The following is a 22118-nucleotide window of genomic DNA, read 5'->3' on the forward strand; positions in this document are numbered from 1 at the left end:
TTCGGGAATTTTGGGGTCACACCTCGTATTAATACACCTAACCTAACCGCCGAAGCCGGTGCTAAGCCCCTGGCTTCGAAGCCGAAACCGGTTTCAGCCCCATGCCTGGTACGATGGTTACTAATGTTCACTGGCAATGGAGGGCAGTTGACCTGATACCATATTATACACATTATGCATCTTGGTTAAGTGAGATATACACAGTGGATCGAGTGTATTTAAATTTGTACCAAGTTATACACATCTGTATACTGTACACTGCGTATTTTTCTTCATTTTTAATATATATTGTTTTTTACTTTCAGGAAATAAACTGAATCGACTCGGCGTTGATCTAATGGACTTGGAGCAGAGGTGAGTCCCTTATACCTGACCCACGGCCATTATACCTGACCCACGACCTTATACCTGACCCACGGCCCTTATACCTGACCCACGGCCCTTATACCTGACCCACGACCTTATACCTGACCCACGGCCCTTATACCTGACCCACGGCCCTTATACCTGACCCACGGCCATTATACCTGACCCACGATCTTATACCTGACCCACGGCCCTTATACCTGACCCATGGCCCTTATACCTGACCCACGACCTTATACTGACCCACGGCCCTTATACTGACCCACGACCTTTACCTAACCCACGGCCCTTATACCTGACCCATGGCCTTTATACCTGACCCACGACCTTATACTTGACCGACGGCCCTTATACCTGACCCACGGCCCTTATACCTGATCCACGGCCGACCTGACCCACGGCCCTTATACCTGACCCACGGCCCTTATACCTGACCCACGGCCCTTATACCTGACCCACGGCCCTTATACCTGACCCACGAATAAGAGGAAGAGAGAGATGGAGGAAGAGGTAGGAGACAGAGAAAGAAAGAAAAGAGAGGATAGAGAAAATAGGAAGAATGAAAGGGAAAGAGAGAGAGAGCTGGAGGGTATAAAGAGAGAGAGAGAGAGGGGGGGAGGTTAAAATGAGAAAATCAATGTAGTGACGGAGAGAAGGGAGCAATTGACGTTCTGTTTATTGAAGGAAGGAGGAAAGAAAAAGTGAGAGTGAGTGTGGGAGGGAGGGAGGGTGAGAGAGGGAGAGGGAGAGTAAGGGTGTGTGTGTGAGTTTCCACCAATGTGTGTGTGTGTGTGGTAAGCCTGTAAACTGGTACCCTGTTGTAATCCAGGAATGTATAAAGGCAACTGGTGTGTCTTACGGCGTGTGGTGGCATTTATAGGAATAGCAGTAGTTTATCGCTAAGAGATACATTTAAATATGTTCATGTGGACTGGTGAAAGGAGCTGTTTAACACACAAACAAGCATTCACAGGCAGGTACCAAACAGGGAGGTACTACTGGTGAAAGGAGCTGTTTAACACACAAACAAGCATTCACAGGCAGGTACCAAACAGGGAGGTACTACCGCCTGGGAAGATATTGGAAGCACAATGTGTTGTCTAATGGTAGACCCTGCTGCCATATGTGACCAAGTCCCAGGTTGATGATCTGACTTTCTGCCTCATTTACACACAGTTGCAGGGTCTCAATTGTTTCACTTACTATTGACAACACAACATACATATATTGTTTCTCACTTTTTATCTTTTTTTTCATTTTTGTATTTATTTATGGTTCTTTATTATTATTATTATTATTATTATTATTATTATCATTATCATTATTATTATTATTTTTATTATTATTATTATTATTGTTATTATTATTATTATTGTTATTATTATTATTATTATTATTATTATTATTATTATTATTATTATTATTATTATTATTATTATTATTATTATTATTACTATTTATTACTATTACTATTACATTTCCGCTCCAGGTTCTGATGTGGGTCAGTGACCTCTGCCCGGGTGGGTTAATCCCCGTAAAAAAAATTACATTTTGATAATGTTTGTTTACGTTCGCCTGTGACGTCATCAGCCGTGGAGTAAACTGAGAACCCGTGTTGTTGATATTTATTATTATTATTATTATTATTATTATTATTATTATTATTATTATTATTATTATTATTATTATTATTATTATTATTATTATTATTATTATTATTATCATTATTATTATTATTAATGTTGTTGTTGGCGTTATTATTTGTTTTATTATTATGGAAGGTATTTTATTCCATGTTGTGTTTAGGTTGACGTGTCTAGAGGTTTATTTAGTGTGGAACTCTATGGATGTGACACTCCATGTTTCACTTGCCTCTCCCAGCTGTACCGGTAATAATAATAATAATAATAATAACAATAATAATAATAATAATAATAATAATAATAATAATACATGATAATAATTTTAATACTACTACTACTAATAATAATAATAATAATAATACATAATAATAATTTTAATAATACTACTACTAATAATAATAATAAGTAACACTTGATTGAAAAATACAGTAGAAATAATCTGAACTTATACATACATACATAAATACATACATACATTGTGACGTGTACAAGAGGGGCATTTAACAAAGGATTTTCAGTGTATTTACCGTACAAAAAGAAGAAAAGCAGGAAGTGAACACAAAAATTCTCTACAAGTTGGTGATAATTTTTACAGTGGTTGGGACTGGGATGTTCTTATAGCGATCAGTACGTGGTCTTATGGGCTGAAAGCGGTTGACGAGGGATCTCAGGTGGAAGCAGGAGACGGTGATGAGAATGGTGGTGTAGTAACTGTGTCCTAAACTGACAGACGAGGTCACAGTGGGATTAGAAAGTGTGTGTGTCTGTATGTGTGTGTGTGTGTGTGTTTAACTTCGTGGATAAAGCGTTTAGGTATTAGCATTCTCCTTAACTGATTTTCCCTCCTCTACTCCCTAATCTAACCTGTGTTCCCCCGGTTAATTTCATGACCCCACAATAGTCCCTGTGGCCAGAACAATGTTATTATAGCTGCTATTAACTCCTATAGTCCTCAATATCCTCCTATTAACTCCAATAGTCCCTCAATATCCTCCTATTAACCTCTATAGTCCTCAATATCCTCCTATTTACCCCAATAGTCCCTCAATATCCTCCTATTAACCCCAATAGTCCCTCAATATCCTTCTATTAACTCCTATAGTCCCTCAATATCCTCCTATTAACTCCTATAGTCCCTCAATATCCTCCTATTAACTCCTATAGTTCCTCAGTATCCTCCTATTAACTCCTATAGTCCCTCAATATCCTTCTATTAACCCCAATAGTCCCTCAATATCCTCCTATTAACTCCAATAGTCCCTCAATATCCTCCTATTAACCCCTATAGTCCCTCAATATCCTTCTATTAACCCCAATAGTCCCTCAATATCCTCCTATTAACTCCTATAGTTCCTCAGTATCCTCCTATTAACTCCTATAGTCCCTCAATATCCTTCTATTAACCCCAATAGTCCCTCAATATCCTCCTATTAACTCCTATAGTCCCTCAATATCCTCCTATTAACTCCTATAGTCCCTCAATATCCTCCTATTAACCCCAATAGTCCCTCAATATCCTCCTATTAACTCCTATAGTCCCTCAATATCCTCCTATTAACCCCTATAGTCCCTCAATATCCTCCTATTAACTCCTATAGTCCCTCAATATCCTCCTATTAACTCCTATAGTCCCTCAATATCCTCCTATTAACTCCTATAGTCCCTCAATATCCTCCTATTAACTCCTATAGTCCCTCAATATCCTCCTATTAACTCCTATAGTCCCTCAATATCCTCCTATTAACTCCTGGTCCTCAATATCCTTCTATTAACCCCAATAGTCCTCAATGTCTCCTATTAACTCCTATAAGTCCCTCAATACATCCTTCTATTAACCCCAATAGTCCCTCAATATCCTCCTATTAACTCCTATAGTCCCTCAATATCCTTCTATTAACCCCAATAGTCCCTCAATATCCTCCTATTAACTCCTATAGTCCCTCAATATCCTTCTATTAACCCCAATAGTCCCTCAATATCCTCCTATTAACTCCTATAGTTCCTCAATATCCTCCTATTAACTCCTATAGTCCCTCAATATCCTCCTATTAACTCCTATAGTCCCTCAATATCCTTCATAGCTTCTGGTCCCTCAATATCTTCCTCCTATGCTTTCCTATAGTTCCTCCCAGTATCCTCCTATGCTCCTATAGTCCCCTCAATATCCTCCTATTAACTCCTATAGTTCCTCAGTATCCTCCTATTGCTCTATAGTCCCTCAACCTCCTCCTATTAGCTCCTGGTTCCTCAGTATCCTCCTGTGCTCCTATAGTCCTCAATATCCTTCCTATTAGCTCTATAGTCCTCAATATCCTCCTAATAACCCCTATAGTCCCTCCAATGTCACTCCTATTAACTCCTATAGTCCCTCATGTCTCCTGTGTGCTCCTATAGTCCTAAATATCCTCCTATTAACCCCAATAGTTCCTCAATATCCTCCTATTAACCACTATAGTCCCTCAATATCCTCCTATTAACTCCAATAGTCCCTCAATATCCTCCTATTAACCTCTATAGTCCTCAATATCCTCCTATTTACCCCAATAGTCCCTCAATATCCTCCTATTAACCCCTATAGTCCCTCAATATCCTCCTATTAACTCCTATAGTCCCTCAATATCCTCCTATTAACCCCAATAGTTCCTCAATATCCTCCTATTAACCACTATAGTCCCTCAATATCCTCCTATTAACTCCAATAGTCCCTCAATATCCTCCTATTAACCTCTATAGTCCTCAATATCCTCCTATTTACCCCAATAGTCCCTCAATATCCTCCTATTAACCCCTATAGTCCCTCAATATCCTCCTATTAACTCCTATAGTCCCTCAATATCCTCCTATTAACCCCAATAGTTCCTCAATATCCTCCTATTAACCACTATAGTCCCTCAATATCCTCCTATTAACTCCAATAGTCCCTCAATATCCTCCTATTAACCTCTATAGTCCTCAATATCCTCCTATTAACCACTATAGTCCTCAATATCCTCCTATTAACCCCTATAGTCCTCAATATCCTTCTATTAACCCCTATAGTCCTAAATATCCTCCTATTAACCACTATAGTCCTCAATATCCTCCTAATGCTCTATAGTCCCTCAATATCCTCCCTGTGCTCTACTGGTCCCTCAATATCCTCCCTATTGCTCCTATAGTCCCTCAATATCTCCTATGCTCAATAGTCCTCAATATCCTCCTATTAACTCCAATAGTCCCTCAATATCCTCCTATTAACCCCTATAGTCCCTCAATATCCTTCTATTAACCCCTATAGTCCGTCAATATCCTCCTATTAACTCCAATAGTCCCTCAATATCCTCCTATTAACTCCTATAGTCCCTCAATATCCTCCTATTAACTCCAATAGTCCCTCAATATCCTCCCATTAACCACTATAGTCCTCAATATCCTCCTATAGTCCTCAATATCCTCCTATTAACCACTATAGTCCCTCAATATCCTCCTATTAACCCCTATAGTCCTCAATATCCTTGTGTTACCCATTCACTCCCTATTAATTAACCTTAATGTCCCCCCAGTAATTAACCTGTGTCTTTTTTTTTAATCATAATGTTTCTTCAGTTAATTTAGCCATCTTCCTTAATTAATCCATCCATTAATTGAAATCATCTCCGAATTAATCCACCCCCTAATTAATCCACCCCCTAATTAATCCACCCCCTAATTAATCCACCCCCTAATTAATCACGGTGTGGGCGGCAGGTTGTGTGAGGTGGAGAGAAGTGTTGCCAGCCTGCGCGCTGACCTGCCTCCAGTGGTGGACGACCTGCGCCGAGCTGTAGACTCCTTCAAGATGAGACTGGAGACGACTGAGCACCTGTCCTGGCTAGGTGAGTCTATTACCACACACTTCCCTCACCCCCACACACCCTCTTCCTCCCCACCCCCACACTCCCTCACCCCCCACACACACTCCCTCACCCCCACACCCCCCTCCCTCACCCCACACACCTCCCCTCACCCCCACACACTCCTCCCTCACCCCACACACCTCCCCACACCCCTCCCTCACCCCCCACACACCACCTCCACCCCACCCCCACACACCTCCTCCACCCCACACACCTCCTTCACCCCACACACCTCCTTCACCCCACACCTCCTCACCCTCGCCTCCCCCCACGCCACCTCCACCCCACACACCTCCTTCACCCCACACACACCTCCTTCACCCCACACACACCTCCTTCACCCCCACACACCTCCTTCCACCCCCACCCCACACACACCTCCCCACCCCCACCTCCCTCACCCCCACCCCACACCCCTCACACACCCCACACACCTCCCCCACACCCCACCTCCCTCACCCCCACCTCCCCACCCCCACACACACCTCCCCCTCACCCCACACCTCCCTCACCCCCACACACCTCCCCTCACCCCACACACCTCCCTCCCCACCCCCCACACACACCTCCCTCACCCCCACACACCTCCTAGATATAGTAGAGAATTTTTGATGAATTATATCAGCTTTTACATGACTTGTTACACAACTCTTTCTCAAGTGACTTATTGAAATATTTATGTATCCTTCCCTGGTGATTCACTTTTAGTCACCTGCGCGGTCTTAAAGTAAGGTGAGGAAAGGGGAAGAATAAATTAAAGGAAAATACCTCACCGGTTATGTCGAGGCATGTAGTTATTATGGTGTTGTCATCTTATTACTGAAAGGAGTCGTCACTAGGTGAATGATTACTTCAAGAATGTTATGTGTAGTTGAGGGATGTACTGTAAGGCGGTGTTGAGGCCGAGCTGTTGCCCTCACGCTGCTGAATAAACGTATTGTTACACACTAGGTGGCAGGTACCGCCGCCAGGCAAGAGGAAACGAGACGCTCTGTCACTAACGCCGTCACTTTTTTGATTCCCATAATGAAGAAACCAGTCAGTTGGTTCACATGAGTAGTCAACATTCTCCCCAGAACTATACTGTATACTCTGCCGACTCGGGACTTTAGTTTAGATCACAAATTTTCGTAGAAATCGCGTGAATGCTTGGATTACAGCCTCAAACATCGGCGTCACTGTTGTTGTTGTAGTACAGGGATTCACGCAATCTAAAAAAAAAAAAGTAAGGCGGTGTGTCTACCTTTTTTAATCATCCTGTGCTTCTTTCTCTCATATATCTGTCAGTGTTGTGTAACGTATTTCAGAGCTTTCTTTTTAATGCTGCTAACATGGTGACAACCGGTAAATAAACCAGTATTAAAAGTTTCAAGTAACCGAACCAGTCATACGCTCGGCACTATAGGGAAGGGGATTAAGGGGTGACTGAGGTAAACTAGAGATTCAGAGGCCTATTTTCACATTCAATTTGACTTAATATATCTTATATCCATTTCCACTGTACTGTATGTACCTAAGTAAAATGAAAATGAATCTTGATGCGCTACACGGATACATATTTAACTTTAAGCAATTAGTTTATTTTGTATTATATTTGGCAATAAAGTGTAGCATTTTATATAAACTAAACATCAAAATTTTTAAGTAATTCGTGTTTTTTTTTAGATTAATTTTGGATATGTCGTTCGCATGTCTACTTAGTCTATAGGTTCTCTACTATTACAGTGTGAACAATTTTATTTTTTATCGTTAACTCATACAATATCTCTCTCTCTCTCTCTCTCTCTCTCTCTCTCTCTCTCTCTCTCTCTCTCTCTCTCTTGACACAGGGTTCTACAAGGAAGGTATCGGGGAACCACTGGGCAGACTCGGCAACAGTCACCCCTACTGGAAGCACGTACAGTACCGCAGGAAGGTGGAAGAGGAGGTATCTACCGTGTTTACCAAGTTCAGGGAGATCTGGTGAGTTAAATCATGAGAAAAGTCAGAAAAATGTTAATTCCTATTCCCTAACCTAACCTATCCATTACTTTATAAATTTAGGTTATTAGAATACATTGACTTTTATTTCCTGTGAGGGTTTTTCTGAGCAAATTTTTAAACCTTTTTTTCATGTGACTTTTTTCCATACTCCGATTACCCACTCCGCCTCTCTACCCCTCACTCACCGCCTCACCCCTCACTCACGTCTCTAGGATGCTTTTATTCACACACACATATAGTCAAGACGTGTCCAGGAGTTAGTATAACTTTCTTATGACTAACTACGTCACTACAACTTAATATATGAAAGAATCATTATCAGTTGAGCGTTAGTGAAGGTATCTCGTAGTAGCTGGCAACTGTATCACTGAAGTATTACCAGGAAAGACTCTGGCCAGGTCAAAGATATTCGCCGAAGAAATTATCTCACTTAATTAGATCATTTCAGGTGTCTTTGTATTGCTCTGTTAATTTATTTATAGTGGGAGGAGGGGTAGAGACGTCAGGTTTCCATGATAAAACTGGCCGGCTTTTCATGTTTGGGATACCGAGGCGGCTGTGTGTGTCTGTGTTGAACCAGACTGTATTGATGTTAATTAAACTTTACGAGATGAATGTGTGTAGGTCTATCCCATAACTACGTGATTGGTTGTTTAGGTGAGGCCCGGGGTGGATACAACCATATTTGTCTATATCCCGTATGATTTACAAGGGCTTCATGACTTGCCTGCAGTTATTAACCTCTAGAATGCCAAAGGTTAACTGTTGTGTGGCGTATTGTGTTTGAACTACAAAGAGAATGGGTTATTTAACATGTATTAACTTTGCAAAATTTTGATCCGAGTTAATGAAATAATACGACACGAGTCACCCAAATAATGTACAGTGGTATTTTATGTTTGACTTGTATATTATGTCGTTACTCTCAAGTGTTTATAAATGTCAATGTAAAAAATCAGTCTCGCTATATTTGGGCGATTTTGTCGCTTATAATGAACGTGAGCATGACTACAGTCAGGTGTGTAGTGTAGTGGTGTACAATACATTTAAAAACATTTAGAATGAGTACAAAAATACATAAAACATAACGTACAGTATTTCGGCTTTTTGCAAGGTGTAAAATAAAATTTTGTCAAGTACTGTGTTGGTAAATGATGAAATAGATTTACGAGCTGACAGAATGGAACTACTGTACAGTATAATATAGGTGTACAGTAAAATCGCCCCTCTAACATCATTGTCTTGTAGAATAACACAAACCACAAAAATAAAAGAAAACGACCACGAATTTCCCACACAATGTATTGCGGTAAACACACGATGACTTAGACGAGTTATGTCTGGGCGATATTTAACCTTACCGGAGTGTTGTTGAACCATATTGTTTTGTTAATATCTTACTGCACTTCAACAACCCAAGTCTTCCAGCAGGTAGTCTAGGCTGAAAGGAGTAAATATTTTATTTTTCATCCACCATCGTTGTCATTATGTTCATCATTAATAGATAACACAAATTACCTTTTTTCTTACTTTGTTGAGGTGAAAATGTCGCGTATTATTTTGTTTGGAAGTTGGTAATTATATTATTGAAAGGTGTTGCGGAATAACAATAACAAGAGAGGAATACACAGGACAATTGGTTGATGTGTCTGATGTTTCACTTGTGATTGAAGGTTAAATGTGTTTTGCACCTGATGTGTACCTGACACTCACAACAATTCTTAACCCACATACTGAGTAACTCCTTGACCCCTAGAGTAACTCCTTGACCCCTTGAGTAACTCCTTGACCCCTTGAGTAACTCCTTGACCCCTTGAGTAACTCCTTGACCCTTGAGTAACTCCTTGACCCCTGAGTAACTCCTTGACCCCTTGAGTAACTCCTTGACCCTTGAGTAACTCCTTGACCCCTTGAGTAACTCCTTGACCCCTTGAGTAACTTCTTGACCCCTTGAGTAACTCCTTGACCCGTGAGTAACTCCTTGACCCTTGAGTAACTCCTCCTTGTAACGCCAACCCTGATGCCTTGACCTGTGAGTAACTCCTTGACCCCGACTTGAGTAACTCCTGATAGCCTGAGAGTAAATTCCTTGACCTCTTGAGTAACTCCTTGACCCCTTTGAGTAACTCCTTGACCCCTTTGAGTAACTCCTTGACCCCTTTGAGTAACTCCTTGATCCCTTTGAGTAACTCCTTGATCCCTTGAGTAACTCCTTGATCCCTTGAGTAACTCCTTGATCCCTTGAGTAACTCCTTGATCCCTTGAGTAACTCCTTGACCCCTTTGAGTAACTCCTTGATCCCTTGAGTAACTCCTTGAGTCACTTCTTGACCCCTTGTCACTTCTTGACCCCTTGAGTAACTCCTTGACCCCTTGAGTAACTCCTTGACCCCTTGAGTAACTTCTTGACCCCTTGAGTAACTCCTTGAGCCCTTGAGTGACGTGTCTTTATGTGGTACAGTGACGCTGTGGTGGAGGAAGAGACGCGGGTACTCCTTCGCCTCCCCTCCTTCAACAACTGGGCCTGGGAGGATTGGGAGATACTACTGCTTCTGCAACACATGTAAGTAGTTCCTCTTGTTTATCTAACTTATTTTGCTTTATCTTTACCTGTATCTTACTTAATTACTTTGTTGTTTATATTTTCCTGCGTAGGTTTCTTGTCATCGTGTTTTCCTTCCTTAGTTTCCTCGATATTGTTTCCTCTTCCTTCGTATGTTGTCTTCCCTTCGTTTCTTACCATCGTGTTTTCCCGCTTAGTTTCCTGGTTTATATTGCTTATCCTTCCCATTCTTCGTTATGTTGTTTATCGTCCTCTCCTTCTCCCATGTGTTTCTTTTTCATTGTGTTCCCTGAAGTTCTTTTTTTGAGTTTGGTATATTTTTAACTTTGTATGAGTGTAGTTAGCTTTTTGAGAGTAGTTAGCCTGTTGAGAGTAGTTAGCTTGCTGAAAGTAGTTAGCTTTTGAGTAGTTAGCTTTGAGTAGTTAGCTTGTTGAGAGTGGTTAGCTTGTTGAGAGTGGTTAGCTTGTTGAGAGTGCTTAGCTTGTTGAGAGTAGTTAGCTTCTTGATGGTAGTTAGCTTGTTGTTTGCCTGTTGAGAGTACTTAGCTTCACACATTTGTTGCTTAATATTATATCTTCAGCCTTGATATTATGTTGATTGTTATTTTCAGGTACAATGACTTAGGGCTGACGACTACGTTTGGCATCGAGACAGAGGTGCTGAGGAGCTTCCTGTGTCGGGTGTATCACTGCTATAATCAAGTCCCCTTCCATAACTTCCAGCACGCCTTCTGTGTCACGCAAATGGTGAGAGATGATCCAAGGTGTTGAAAAACTTGCCATGTACAGCCTCTTGAATGTATACCTGAACATATTACTTAGATGATTGACAATTTAACCTAATCTAACCCGACCTGTCTTAATCTAATCGTCTAAGTTGGATGGTCCACCCACCTCCTCCCCCTTCTTCGTCTTCCTCTACCCCTTGAACCACCCACCTCCTCCCCCTTCTTCGTCTTCCTCTACCCCTTGAACCACCCACCTCCCCCTTCTTCGTGAACCACCCACCTCCTCCCCTTCTTCGTCTTCCTCTCCTGAACCACCCACCTCCTTCTTCTTCCTCTTCCTCTACCCCTTGAACCACCCACCACATGATTGAGAGAAATTTGGATAATAAAGATATAGGTAGGATTTAGAATTTTTTATTAGTGTATTTGTATTATATTATAGTTATTGAAGGTTTCATTTATATACATTATACAATCAACTTTTTTTTTGTACAGAGGAACTTTAGGAAAACTTACAGTAATACATATAGGTTAATTTTTTTCTTAGTATTTTGAGAGAGAAAATATGGATCCTATAGTTATGTTTTCTTATACAATATAATGAAAATATAGTGATGTATATAACAAAGACATTTTAGGTACTACAAGCATACTTTGATATTATTTTTCCAAGTTAGTAATAGTTTCCAGTCAAGTAAGACAACTCATAATGATGTAACTAGTTTAATAATGTTGGTTAACTTGAAGAAAGTACCGAAATATTGCAGCTGTGTCCATCTAATCACAGGGGTAACTGATCATATATAAGCAAAGGTTCCCTGGAGAAATACTTCACTTAAACTAATCTTCCTCTAGAATGATATACTTCCCTGTGGCAGTGAATGAAACAACAGATCAGATACAGTCAGTTAGAACAGTGTGTTGAACTTAACCTAACCTGACCTAACATGACCTGACCAAACCTGACCTAACCTGACCTAACTTGACCTAACCTGACCTACCTAACCTGAACCTAACATGACCTGACCAAACCTAACCTGACCAAACCTGACCTAACCTGACCTGACCCTAACCTGACCAAACCTTAACCTGACCAAACCTGACTACATGACCAAACCTGACCTAACATGACCAACCAAACCTGACCTAACCAAACCTAACCTGACCTTGACCTAAACCTGACCTAACTTAACCCCAAACCTAACCTGACCTAACCAAACCTAACCTGACCAAACCTGACCTAACCTGACCTGACCAAACCTGACCTAACCAAACCTAACCTGACCAAACCTGACCTGACCTGACCTAACTCACATTTACACTGCAGATGTACGGGATGATCTGTAAGTGTGAGCTGCAGCGACGTCTTGGAGACTTGGATGTCCTCATACTGTTGACCTCATGCATCTGTCATGACCTGGATCACCCTGGCTTTAACAACATCTACCAGGTCAGTGTATGTACTCCCCCCCAGGTGTACTTGTTCCCCTCAGGTGTACTTGTTCCCCTCAGGTGTACTTGTTCCCCTCAGGTGTACTTGTTCCCCTCAGGTGTACTTGTTCCCCTCAGGTGCACTTGTTTCCCCAGGTGTACTTGTTCCCTCAGGTGTACAGGTGTACATGTTCTTCCCTTTGTTCCCCAGGTGCACTTGTTTCTTGTTCCCCAGTGTACTTGGTGTACTTGTCCCCATGTACTTGTTCCCCTCAGGTGTACTTGTTCCCCTCAGGTGTACTTGTTCCCTTCAGGTGTACTTGTTCCCCTCAGGTGTACTTGTTCCCCTCAGGTGTACTTGTTCCCCTCAGGTGTACTTGTTCCCCTAGGTGAATGATATACCTAATGCAGGAGTTATTGTTGAGGTATTTATTAATTTGATACAATATTTATAATCTGTCTTTCTGTATAGATTGCTTAGTACTTGTCTAATGAAAATAAAATACAGTAAAGCCTCTATTAGTGGACTGTTTAAAGATGAAAGTCCATTATATCGAGGGCCTGTTTGATATGAGATCCCCACCTAACGGATTATATGAAGAGGGAAGTCTGCTATAGAGTTTAAACTGTAAATGTCATAATTAAGTACAGTACTGGATTCTGAAATAATGTTATGTATTTTGCCTTAATTTTCTCACCAGAGTTATGAGAACAACGAGTGTTTATGATTTGTAACTACAGTATATATTCCTTTACAGATCAATGCCAAGACTGAACTGGCTCTCAGGTACAATGATATCTCCCCCCTGGAAAACCATCACTGTTCTGTTGCTTTTACGGTGTTGGAGAGGAACGAATGTAACATATTTAGGTAAGATACTTGATTATAAAGTTTGGTAAGAATAATTATAGCCTTATTATATCATATATGTAAGATTCTTTATAATATATTCAAGTAAAACATTTAATAATAATTTTTGGTGAGTTTTTATCATAGAAAGTTCCTTCTGTGCTATGTTTTAGAGGGACAATGTTAACCAATGTACTGTATTATCATGTTAATTAACTTACATTTAAACTTACAAATACCCCCCTGTATATGAATAAATCCTTTCACAAAAACAATAAATTTATAAAATTAAGTGTATCCCGTTAATATAGTTTTAGCTGTGATTTCAGGAAGCTTGTTAATAAGTGCATCAGAGACGACTGTGTAAGATTTAAGTATGAATGGGTTGTATACTGGGGCTTTGTCTTGTGTTTTGCTTCAAAGAAATAAATCATCGCTTCTAGAAATATTTACACAAATATTTTCCATAATGGTTAAAATGTTGAGTGAACTAGTTGCCACTGCCAGAAGGTATAATATAAGCAAGGTGTAGCAGAAGTCAGGATATAACTAACTGGATGGTAATGTCAACAGGAGAAACTTTATTTACAAACTCAGTATATCTCCCTCATAGTGATGCTTCTATACTGCGATAATCTGAAGAGTCAGTGAATATTTATACGTCATTGGTACAGTAAACAAAACATTTCGTTGATCCGTTGGGCTAGTAGGGTGGCTCCTCCTTGTAAATTTTTATACACAGAGGAAATAATACGGTTATAATTCCATCTAATAGGTGAGGAAAGTCTGTTAGATTAAGGTACATTTGACGTTAAACTTCCATCTATACTGGAATTAAAACCCACATGATTTGGGTCTATTAAATGTGAGACTTGATTTACTAACAGTATATAAGTTAAATCAAGATTCCATTACATTTAGGTTTCACTATATTAATGTGAAGAATGTGAAACTTCCTGTGTACTACAATTTTGATGGTTGGTATTAATGTTAACCTCATCAATTATGTTGCAGGAATGTGCCTGCTGAAGACTACAAGAAAATAAGAGAGGGGATGATACGGTGCATCTTGGCAACCGACATGGCCCGTCACAATGAGATCCTCTCCGACTTCCGCGAGGCCATCCCAGCTAAAATTAACTGTATGGTCATCCAGATTCTAATTTACCCCAATAGTCTGGGGTCAGTGTCCCAGTCAAGATACAGTATTGTCCTTGCCAGCATGGTCAACACATGCTGTTTGGAGTCCATATATAGCACGAAAGTCCTGCTTACACACTTTATATGAAATGTCTTTATACTGGATGATGTACACAACTACTCACCTCCTCACTCTTAATGGGTATCACGTTGACTAGCTTCTGTAGATAAGCATTCTGGAGATTATATTCTCCTAGGTCCCAAAATGCTTTTAAAGATCTGGTCCACAACAGACCTGGTAATCTTCGCTAATCATCCATCATAACAAGGCGGCCCTAAGACCTGTGAAGTAATGTTTGTTTCCAGTGGTGAGCTTCACCCATGTTACGCTTAGCTGTTACGATATTTTTTCTTCCACTCAGGCTTATCCGCCACCCTCTTACAGCCACGAGAGGCAGCAGGCTCTTCCACATCACTATGGTCATTCATTATGCACAAGTACAGATTGGTAATCACAAAAAAGCCATTAAAATGTGACAGACATTCTTATTGCACAGCTACAGCTGTACTAGCAACTTTAGCAGGAAGACAGAATGACACTGTATGTTGGTTGGTCTGTGAGAAATGTCTCGGAAACCATGAATGGCTGAGAAGCGCTAAAATTTTTGTAACGTTATGCTAGGTGTTCTGTAATTGGCTGCCTTACTCTCAGTGTGGCTGAGGAAGATAGGTAGTACAGACCTTGCTCAGGTCCAGGGGATATGAATTATCCCAGGGCATTTACTGCTCACTTCACTACCTATTTGGTTTAAAAGGACTTTTGACTCTATTCTTTATGACATAACTGGTTATCTATTGATTGTCTGAAATAGAATTGTTTGATGGATATGATAGTATAAAAAGGTGTTTTTGGCTCTGGTGGTGCTTAGACATTTCTCGCAGGGGTAAACTCATATATGATAATCTAAAAAAAAATATGCAAGTACTGTAATTACCATAACCTAAATATTATTACTGCAATACTTAACAGTACACTCCATTGAAATTCCACTCTACATTATTTGAAATCAGCTATGTACTGTACTTTGCATATCAGTGGGTCTGTCTCCCCTAACTTAGAAGTTTACAAAGTTCAGTTCTTTGGAATTATGAGATCTGTTGAACATTAATATATCATATTCTTTATTACTTATAATTTTATGTATTAGATTTACAATTCTGTAATATCTGGCATTTTTACTATGGAATATACAGTACTTTATAATGATTGATTACTGGATCTTATTAACTTCTGCAAAGGGTACTAAACCTTACCATAGTTTTGTGCAGATGCCTCTGCCTCACAATACATTACTCTCCCATAATTTCAGTTGTCCATGATCCTGATAAAGGTAGCAGACATCAGCAATGAAGCACGACCACTGGATATTGCTGAACCGTGGCTGGAGTGCCTCATGCAGGTATGTTCTGAGAGGGTAAAGATTATATCACTCTGTGTGTCAGAGGCAGAGGTTAGGTTTGGTTAAGCGAGGTGACTGAGTGCTTTATGGAAACATGCTTACAGTACTTGTATTTTTGGTCCCCTTCCATAATTTTATCTTTAGGCAAAGAAGAATAGAAGAACATGTCTATTACAACAGCAAAAATAATGAGTGACATAGAGGAGGGAGGCTGTTGGGTCTGGCCAGCCTGCACTATGTGGCAAAAGATTTGAATGAGTGGAATAAAAATTGAACAGACACTAAGAAAATGAGCCACAAGTTACAAAGAACAGTATTAACAGTATAGAATTAGTGAGGTTTTGTATATAGGTTGGCTAAGATGGTTTGGGCATGTGGAGAGAAAAGAGAAGACCAATTGGGTCAAGAGATTGAAGGGGAGGCAAGCCAGGGGTAGGCCAAGAGTAACATGAGGAGAGGTTGTATGAAATGATGAGAGAGGCTACAAAAGACAAGCAACATGGAGAGCTGTCATCAGATAATCGCAAGAACTAAAGTAACTTATATTTTATACTTTATTCTCTAGTCTAGTCTTCAATGCGCTTACACTCAATGCATTATCCTCTCAGTATAGTGACTAAGGAAAATATTTCATAATATATTCAGAATTATGTAATGTTGAAAACACAGTTTCTTGTCCACTCAGTAAAGATAAGCATTGTTGAGTCTGGTTAATACTTGGATGGTAACTGCCTAGGAAGACCAGATGCTGTTAAACATAAGGACCTTACTGGCAATAAGCATATCATGGCTTTGTCGGCTATCCTTGGTCAAGTTGACTAAATATCAATTATTAATTTTGTCCAACCTAAGAATATTTTTGTTATTACTCTGTGGTTTACATTTTAAACAACTCCCCAGACACCGAGAAGTATGTACAGTAAAGGTTGGAAAGAGAAAATATTAATACAGTAATGGACAAGAGCAAGTACAGTACATTACCCCAGACTGGCTTCTGTATGTTAATTTAGTATATGTACTGTATTTATACCTTATTTACCTAATGGTCATCCAATCAAGAGGTGGCCATGCTGAGGGAAGGGAGCCAGTAGCCTGTGATTGCCCCTTTGTTCTTGATAGTGGATAGTGTTGTCTAGGACAGTTTTGTGATATTGATTGTTCAATATCTATTGAATCCATTTTTGTATTTGTGAAAAAAATGGAGTGAAGATAGACAAATGCCGTATTGTATTAGAGAATACTGTACTGTACCCATCATCCAAACATTTTTTCTCTTTGAAGGAGGTGCAGAAATATTAGCTCAAGGCCTCAGAACATGGTTGTTAATGTCTCTGCATCAGTACAGACAATAAACTTGTGACTTTATGTATGTTTTAGCAACACAGATAATTGATATGAGGTAAAAACAGATTCAGGCAATTATTTTAATATACACAGATACTATTTGTCTGTCATGTGTAATACCACACAAGGGTTCTCACTTTTAGTCAGAGTTATGTAGGAAAAGAAAGAGAGGAATATTGAAATGACTTATAGAGGAAATTTTTCCACCTAAGAATTAATGGAATAACAGGGGGTTATGTTCCTATTCATTGCTAACATTATTAGTCTTCCCCATCTGGAGTACTGTCACCCCGTCTGGTCCCGGAGATATGCTAGGGACCGTCAGATGATTGAAAATGTCCAAAAGAGGGCCACCAGACTGGTGCCTGCACTTCGGCACCTCAGTTATCCAGAGAAATTAGAACATCTGCAACTGCCGGGTAAGGGGGCACATAAATGAAGTATATAAACATCTCAGAAGGCAATACTCAGTCGAGTGTCCATACCTGGATCTGCTGGATGCCCACCCCATAAGGGGTCACAGCTCACGGTTGAAGAAGCCACAAGTCCAGAAAACTGTGAATGCAAACTTTTTCAGAGTGAGAATTGGGAACTCTTGCCAGAGTGTTGTGACTGCACCAAGTGTGAGCTCTTTCAGAATCAGACTTGACCAACACTAGAGCAGGTTCAGCTACATTAAGGAGCCAGTACCTGCCCAGTACTTGCCAACAGTGCATAACAGAGATGTGACTGACTGCTGAAGTGACTAACGAGCTGATCAATAGCAAAGAGGATATAAGTAAATGCAATAAAAGTGAAAAGTATGTGACCAAAAAGGGGCAATTTTCGGTCATAAGGAATGGATTGGGTTGGGTTGGGTTAGTTCTGTTTCATTGACACTCTCCTCTATGATGTCCATAAGAAGAGTGAACAAGTAAATTACCTTTACAATGTAGTCTTTTGAACTGTACTATACTCTAGATATTACTTAATACTTCTTCTTTAACTCTAACTCACTCTTTTCACTTTAGGCCTATGATGGCTATGTAGGACAGAGGTACAGTACAATATTGGGGATAAAATGCACAAAAATTTCAGACATGTTCACTGGATGAAAGCACACGACACACTGATGCTTGTGTTTGCTCGGTGCACATTTTATTAAAAAGCTCTTAATATATGTTATAAATTACTATTTTAAATACAAACACCACCAGATATTAAGATACATTAATATAAGTCTATACTATACACTACATAGTGTTTGTCTTAGGCATGTAACACACTGTGCTCCTACAATGGGCTGAAGTAAGATACAGTACAAACATTAATAGTCCCTTTATTCATACCAGAGGAAATTAAAACTTTAAATAAAAGTTATTTGTATTTATTTAAGTATGTTTGGTAATTGTATTCTTATTTTACCTGTATTCATATGAACAGTATTGATTTATTACTCTGCCACGGCACGTACAGTACATAGTCTGAATGATAAATACTGTATGTGAAAATAAATCATAAATGACAAGTAAAGGTACAGTATGTTCCCAACTGATGAGTAGGTGAAACAACACTTAAAATGGGACCCCTTGTACACAGCCACAAATCTGATATCCTCGATTTGGATAAGTGAATATCACCTTCTGAGAGTTAGATGAGGTGTAACAATAGAGTATTTGAATAAGCAAATAGCAGTGATGTCTCCCTTAGCTGGAACAATTGGTGCAGAGTACTTCTGGGAATGAGAGATTTCCAGTTAACAAGACGACTATGAAAGCTGGAAAAAAAATCCCCCATCCCTGGAATTTTCCGGGTACCGGGAAAATTTTATCGTTAGTTACAGAACTTGTGCTTTACATCATCTCTCAGACCCAGAAAGAAATCGCCCATCCCCAGAATTTTGCCTGGTACCAAAATTTTCCAGAATGATGCGTTATTTTATCTCGTAAAGCCGGAAAAGATACCCCATCTCCTGAATTGTCTGGGTACTGGGAAATTCTTCTTTGAATTTCTGGAAAATGTATTTGATTTTCATCTCTCAAACCCAGAAAATTTGCCCATCCCCGGAATTTTCCGGATACCATGAAAATTTTCTCAGAAATTTCCAGAAAATGTGCCCTTCGGAAAATCATTTCCAAATCCGGAATTTTCCGGAAATTCCGTCTTTGGGAACGATTTTTGAGAAAATTTCAATTCTAGCTATCAGAGAGTTCCAGTTAAAAGGGATTAAGATAGTGATCATTCAGATAGCAAGGGATGCTTGTACAGGGTATTCAATTTGATGTGAGTTTTGGGGGAACATAACCCTTGTATATTTTACTATATTGCCACCCAATTGTACTGTACTTAAATGCGTTAATTTCTATTTCTGGGAGAAAAAGAGTTTTTGAAAAAAATATATTACCAAGAGTTCCCATGATAATCTTGACTGCTATATTTCTTACAGGAGTTCTTCAACCAGAGCGACCTTGAGAAGCTGGAGGGACTGCCAGTGTCACCTTTCATGGACCGGGAGAAAGTGACAAAGCCTTCCTCCCAGTGCTCCTTCATCGGTTTTGTTCTCTTGCCGCTTTTTGAAGCCCTCGGAAAAGTCATGCCTGAATTAGATGTAAGATGTCTTTGGAGCTGACTGTTAGAGACCCCTAAGGAAGGTTCTTTAATGTTAGTCTCATTTATACACTCACACACACTAATTATAATATGAAACCAAAGAAATAAACTAATAGGTACAGTATCACACACACTGGTTAGAGCCCATTCTGAAAAAGTATGAACACGCGCACTTCACCAACACATTTTTTGCATAATCTGTCATATCCTTTCTTTTACGTTTTCCAGCTACCATTCCTCTTTTATTTATGGTGACCCATGGTTTAGTTGTTAGCACATTCACTTTACGAGTGGGGGGGGTGGCTCTGAAGAAGGGAAACCTTGAGCAAGTTTCTTTGTGCTGTCTGCCTCAGCATTATTAGGGACTTGAACATTAAATGATTTATGGATCATATTCCAGGGTACTAGTTAGCCAGTGCAGTTAGCAAGTGGTATGGTCTTCCTGGGCTACTCATTGACACTGGGGTATGCACCTAGCCATCCCAGTGTGTTGTTTGTATATGGACTACAGCTTCTACACCTTGAACAAAGTGGCCTTACACCAAGTCATCCTTTAACATGAAGGGCAACCATTATTATAGAATACAGTATCTATATTACAGTGATACAGTAGAATGTTCCAAGATATGTTCCAAGAGAGGTCGCTTTAAACCGAATTCGTACTAAATCAAAGTTTTGTTTCAATGGAATAATTTAGTTTGGTACTCGAGAGAAGCACAAAATACTAAAAAGACTGAGAGTCTACCCAGATGCACCTCAGCCCATCTCCAAGAATAAACAAAACATTGATTTTTGTAGCATTATGTTTAAACAAACACTCATAAATCAATACAGCTAAAATTAAGGGATGCAAAATGGTCTGTTTACTGGCTGGGAAGATGAGGGGGAGAGGGAGGGAGGAGAGGTGATATGTTTGACAGTTTATGCCAAGGTCTAGGGCTGATTTATCTGTCCTTAAGAGTGAATTTACGTTTTTCTCTATAAAATGTCACTGAACTGACATGGGAGAATATAATTAACATTGCTGGAATTCTTATAAGATAGTGATTAATTTGAATATAAACATGCTATAGTTTGCACTAGACAAATTTTTTTTTTAATCATTTAGTGTATTATTTTGAGCACAGTGGTCCCTCGGTTAACGAAATTTCGTTTAACAAATTACCTTCCATAAGAATCTTCAATTCAGTTAACGAAAACAAATTCGATTAACGAAATCCTTACGAAAATCACATTTTGTTTTGAACATCAGCTGATAAGCTGAGGAGGTACTCAGCCAATTCAGTGATCTCTTCTATTTTTACAATCAAACTAATCACTATCTTATAAGAATTCCAGCAATAGAAATACTTCACACCACAGGTGCCAACTGTCAAACATGTCACTGTCACCCCTCCCTCCCTCCCTCCCTACCCCCCACCTTTCTGAGAAACGTTTGGGTAAAAAGACTAGGCTTACAGGTTTAAAAATAAATAATACCTCACACTAAAGTTAGGATAATATAAATTGTATTGCTGAAATCCTTGCAAGACAAGGAATAATCTGAATATAAACGTCATATATTTTGCACAAAAGATAGAATTTTTGCTCTCCCTAATAAAATTCTTAAATTAGATCTAAAATTTGTATGTCAAATGCAAATTTTAGCTTGTTTATATTCAAATTAATCACTTTCTTCTAAGAATTCCAGCAATGTAAATTATATTCTGGCTTTACTTTGTATATACCTTTTCTTTGAGCTGGAACCAATTACCCAATATCCCATTAAAACAATGGTTTCGGTTAACGAACGACCTTCTGAAACGAATTGTGTTCGTTAACCTAACCGAGGGACCGCTATGCATGTACAGTACAGCTTTGCCCTTAGGACAGCGTAGCGTGCCCAGAGAAACATTAGGCGCAAAATTTTAAATATGATGCGCCAGATTGACTTGCGCAAATTAGGAAAGATTCGCTTTAAATTAAAACATTGTCCCTAATTGTGGATGTCGCTTTAAATCAATAATCTTAAATTGAATTGCTTTAAATCGACGTTCTACTGTATCACAATTAGCCGGAGTAATTGGTGCAGAGCTCTTCTGGGAATAAGAGATTTCCAGGTATGAAGACAAATTTTTCATCCCCAGAAAAAGTTGCACATCCCTGGA

At 39.5% G+C, this 22118-nt stretch overlaps 1 protein-coding gene across 1 annotated transcript in view; it reads left to right on the top strand.

Moving 5' to 3' along the window:
• Positions 1 to 22118, top strand: part of LOC121859606 — a 57676-nt gene that overhangs the window by 30488 nt on the left and 5070 nt on the right. The window contains exons 4-13 of the mRNA XM_042356544.1: positions 306 to 354; positions 5736 to 5863; positions 7714 to 7846; positions 10328 to 10429; positions 11041 to 11176; positions 12485 to 12607; positions 13347 to 13459; positions 14453 to 14585; positions 15949 to 16038; positions 19808 to 19969. Coding sequence (XP_042212478.1) covers positions 306 to 354; positions 5736 to 5863; positions 7714 to 7846; positions 10328 to 10429; positions 11041 to 11176; positions 12485 to 12607; positions 13347 to 13459; positions 14453 to 14585; positions 15949 to 16038; positions 19808 to 19969 — 1169 coding nt within the window. The remainder of the gene's footprint in view (positions 1 to 305; positions 355 to 5735; positions 5864 to 7713; positions 7847 to 10327; positions 10430 to 11040; positions 11177 to 12484; positions 12608 to 13346; positions 13460 to 14452; positions 14586 to 15948; positions 16039 to 19807; positions 19970 to 22118) is intronic.

The sequence above is a fragment of the Homarus americanus genome, unplaced genomic scaffold, assembly GCF_018991925.1.
Source record: "Homarus americanus isolate GMGI-L3 unplaced genomic scaffold, GMGI_Hamer_2.0 scaffold7626, whole genome shotgun sequence".
In the NCBI taxonomy this organism is placed as follows: domain Eukaryota; kingdom Metazoa; phylum Arthropoda; class Malacostraca; order Decapoda; family Nephropidae; genus Homarus; species Homarus americanus.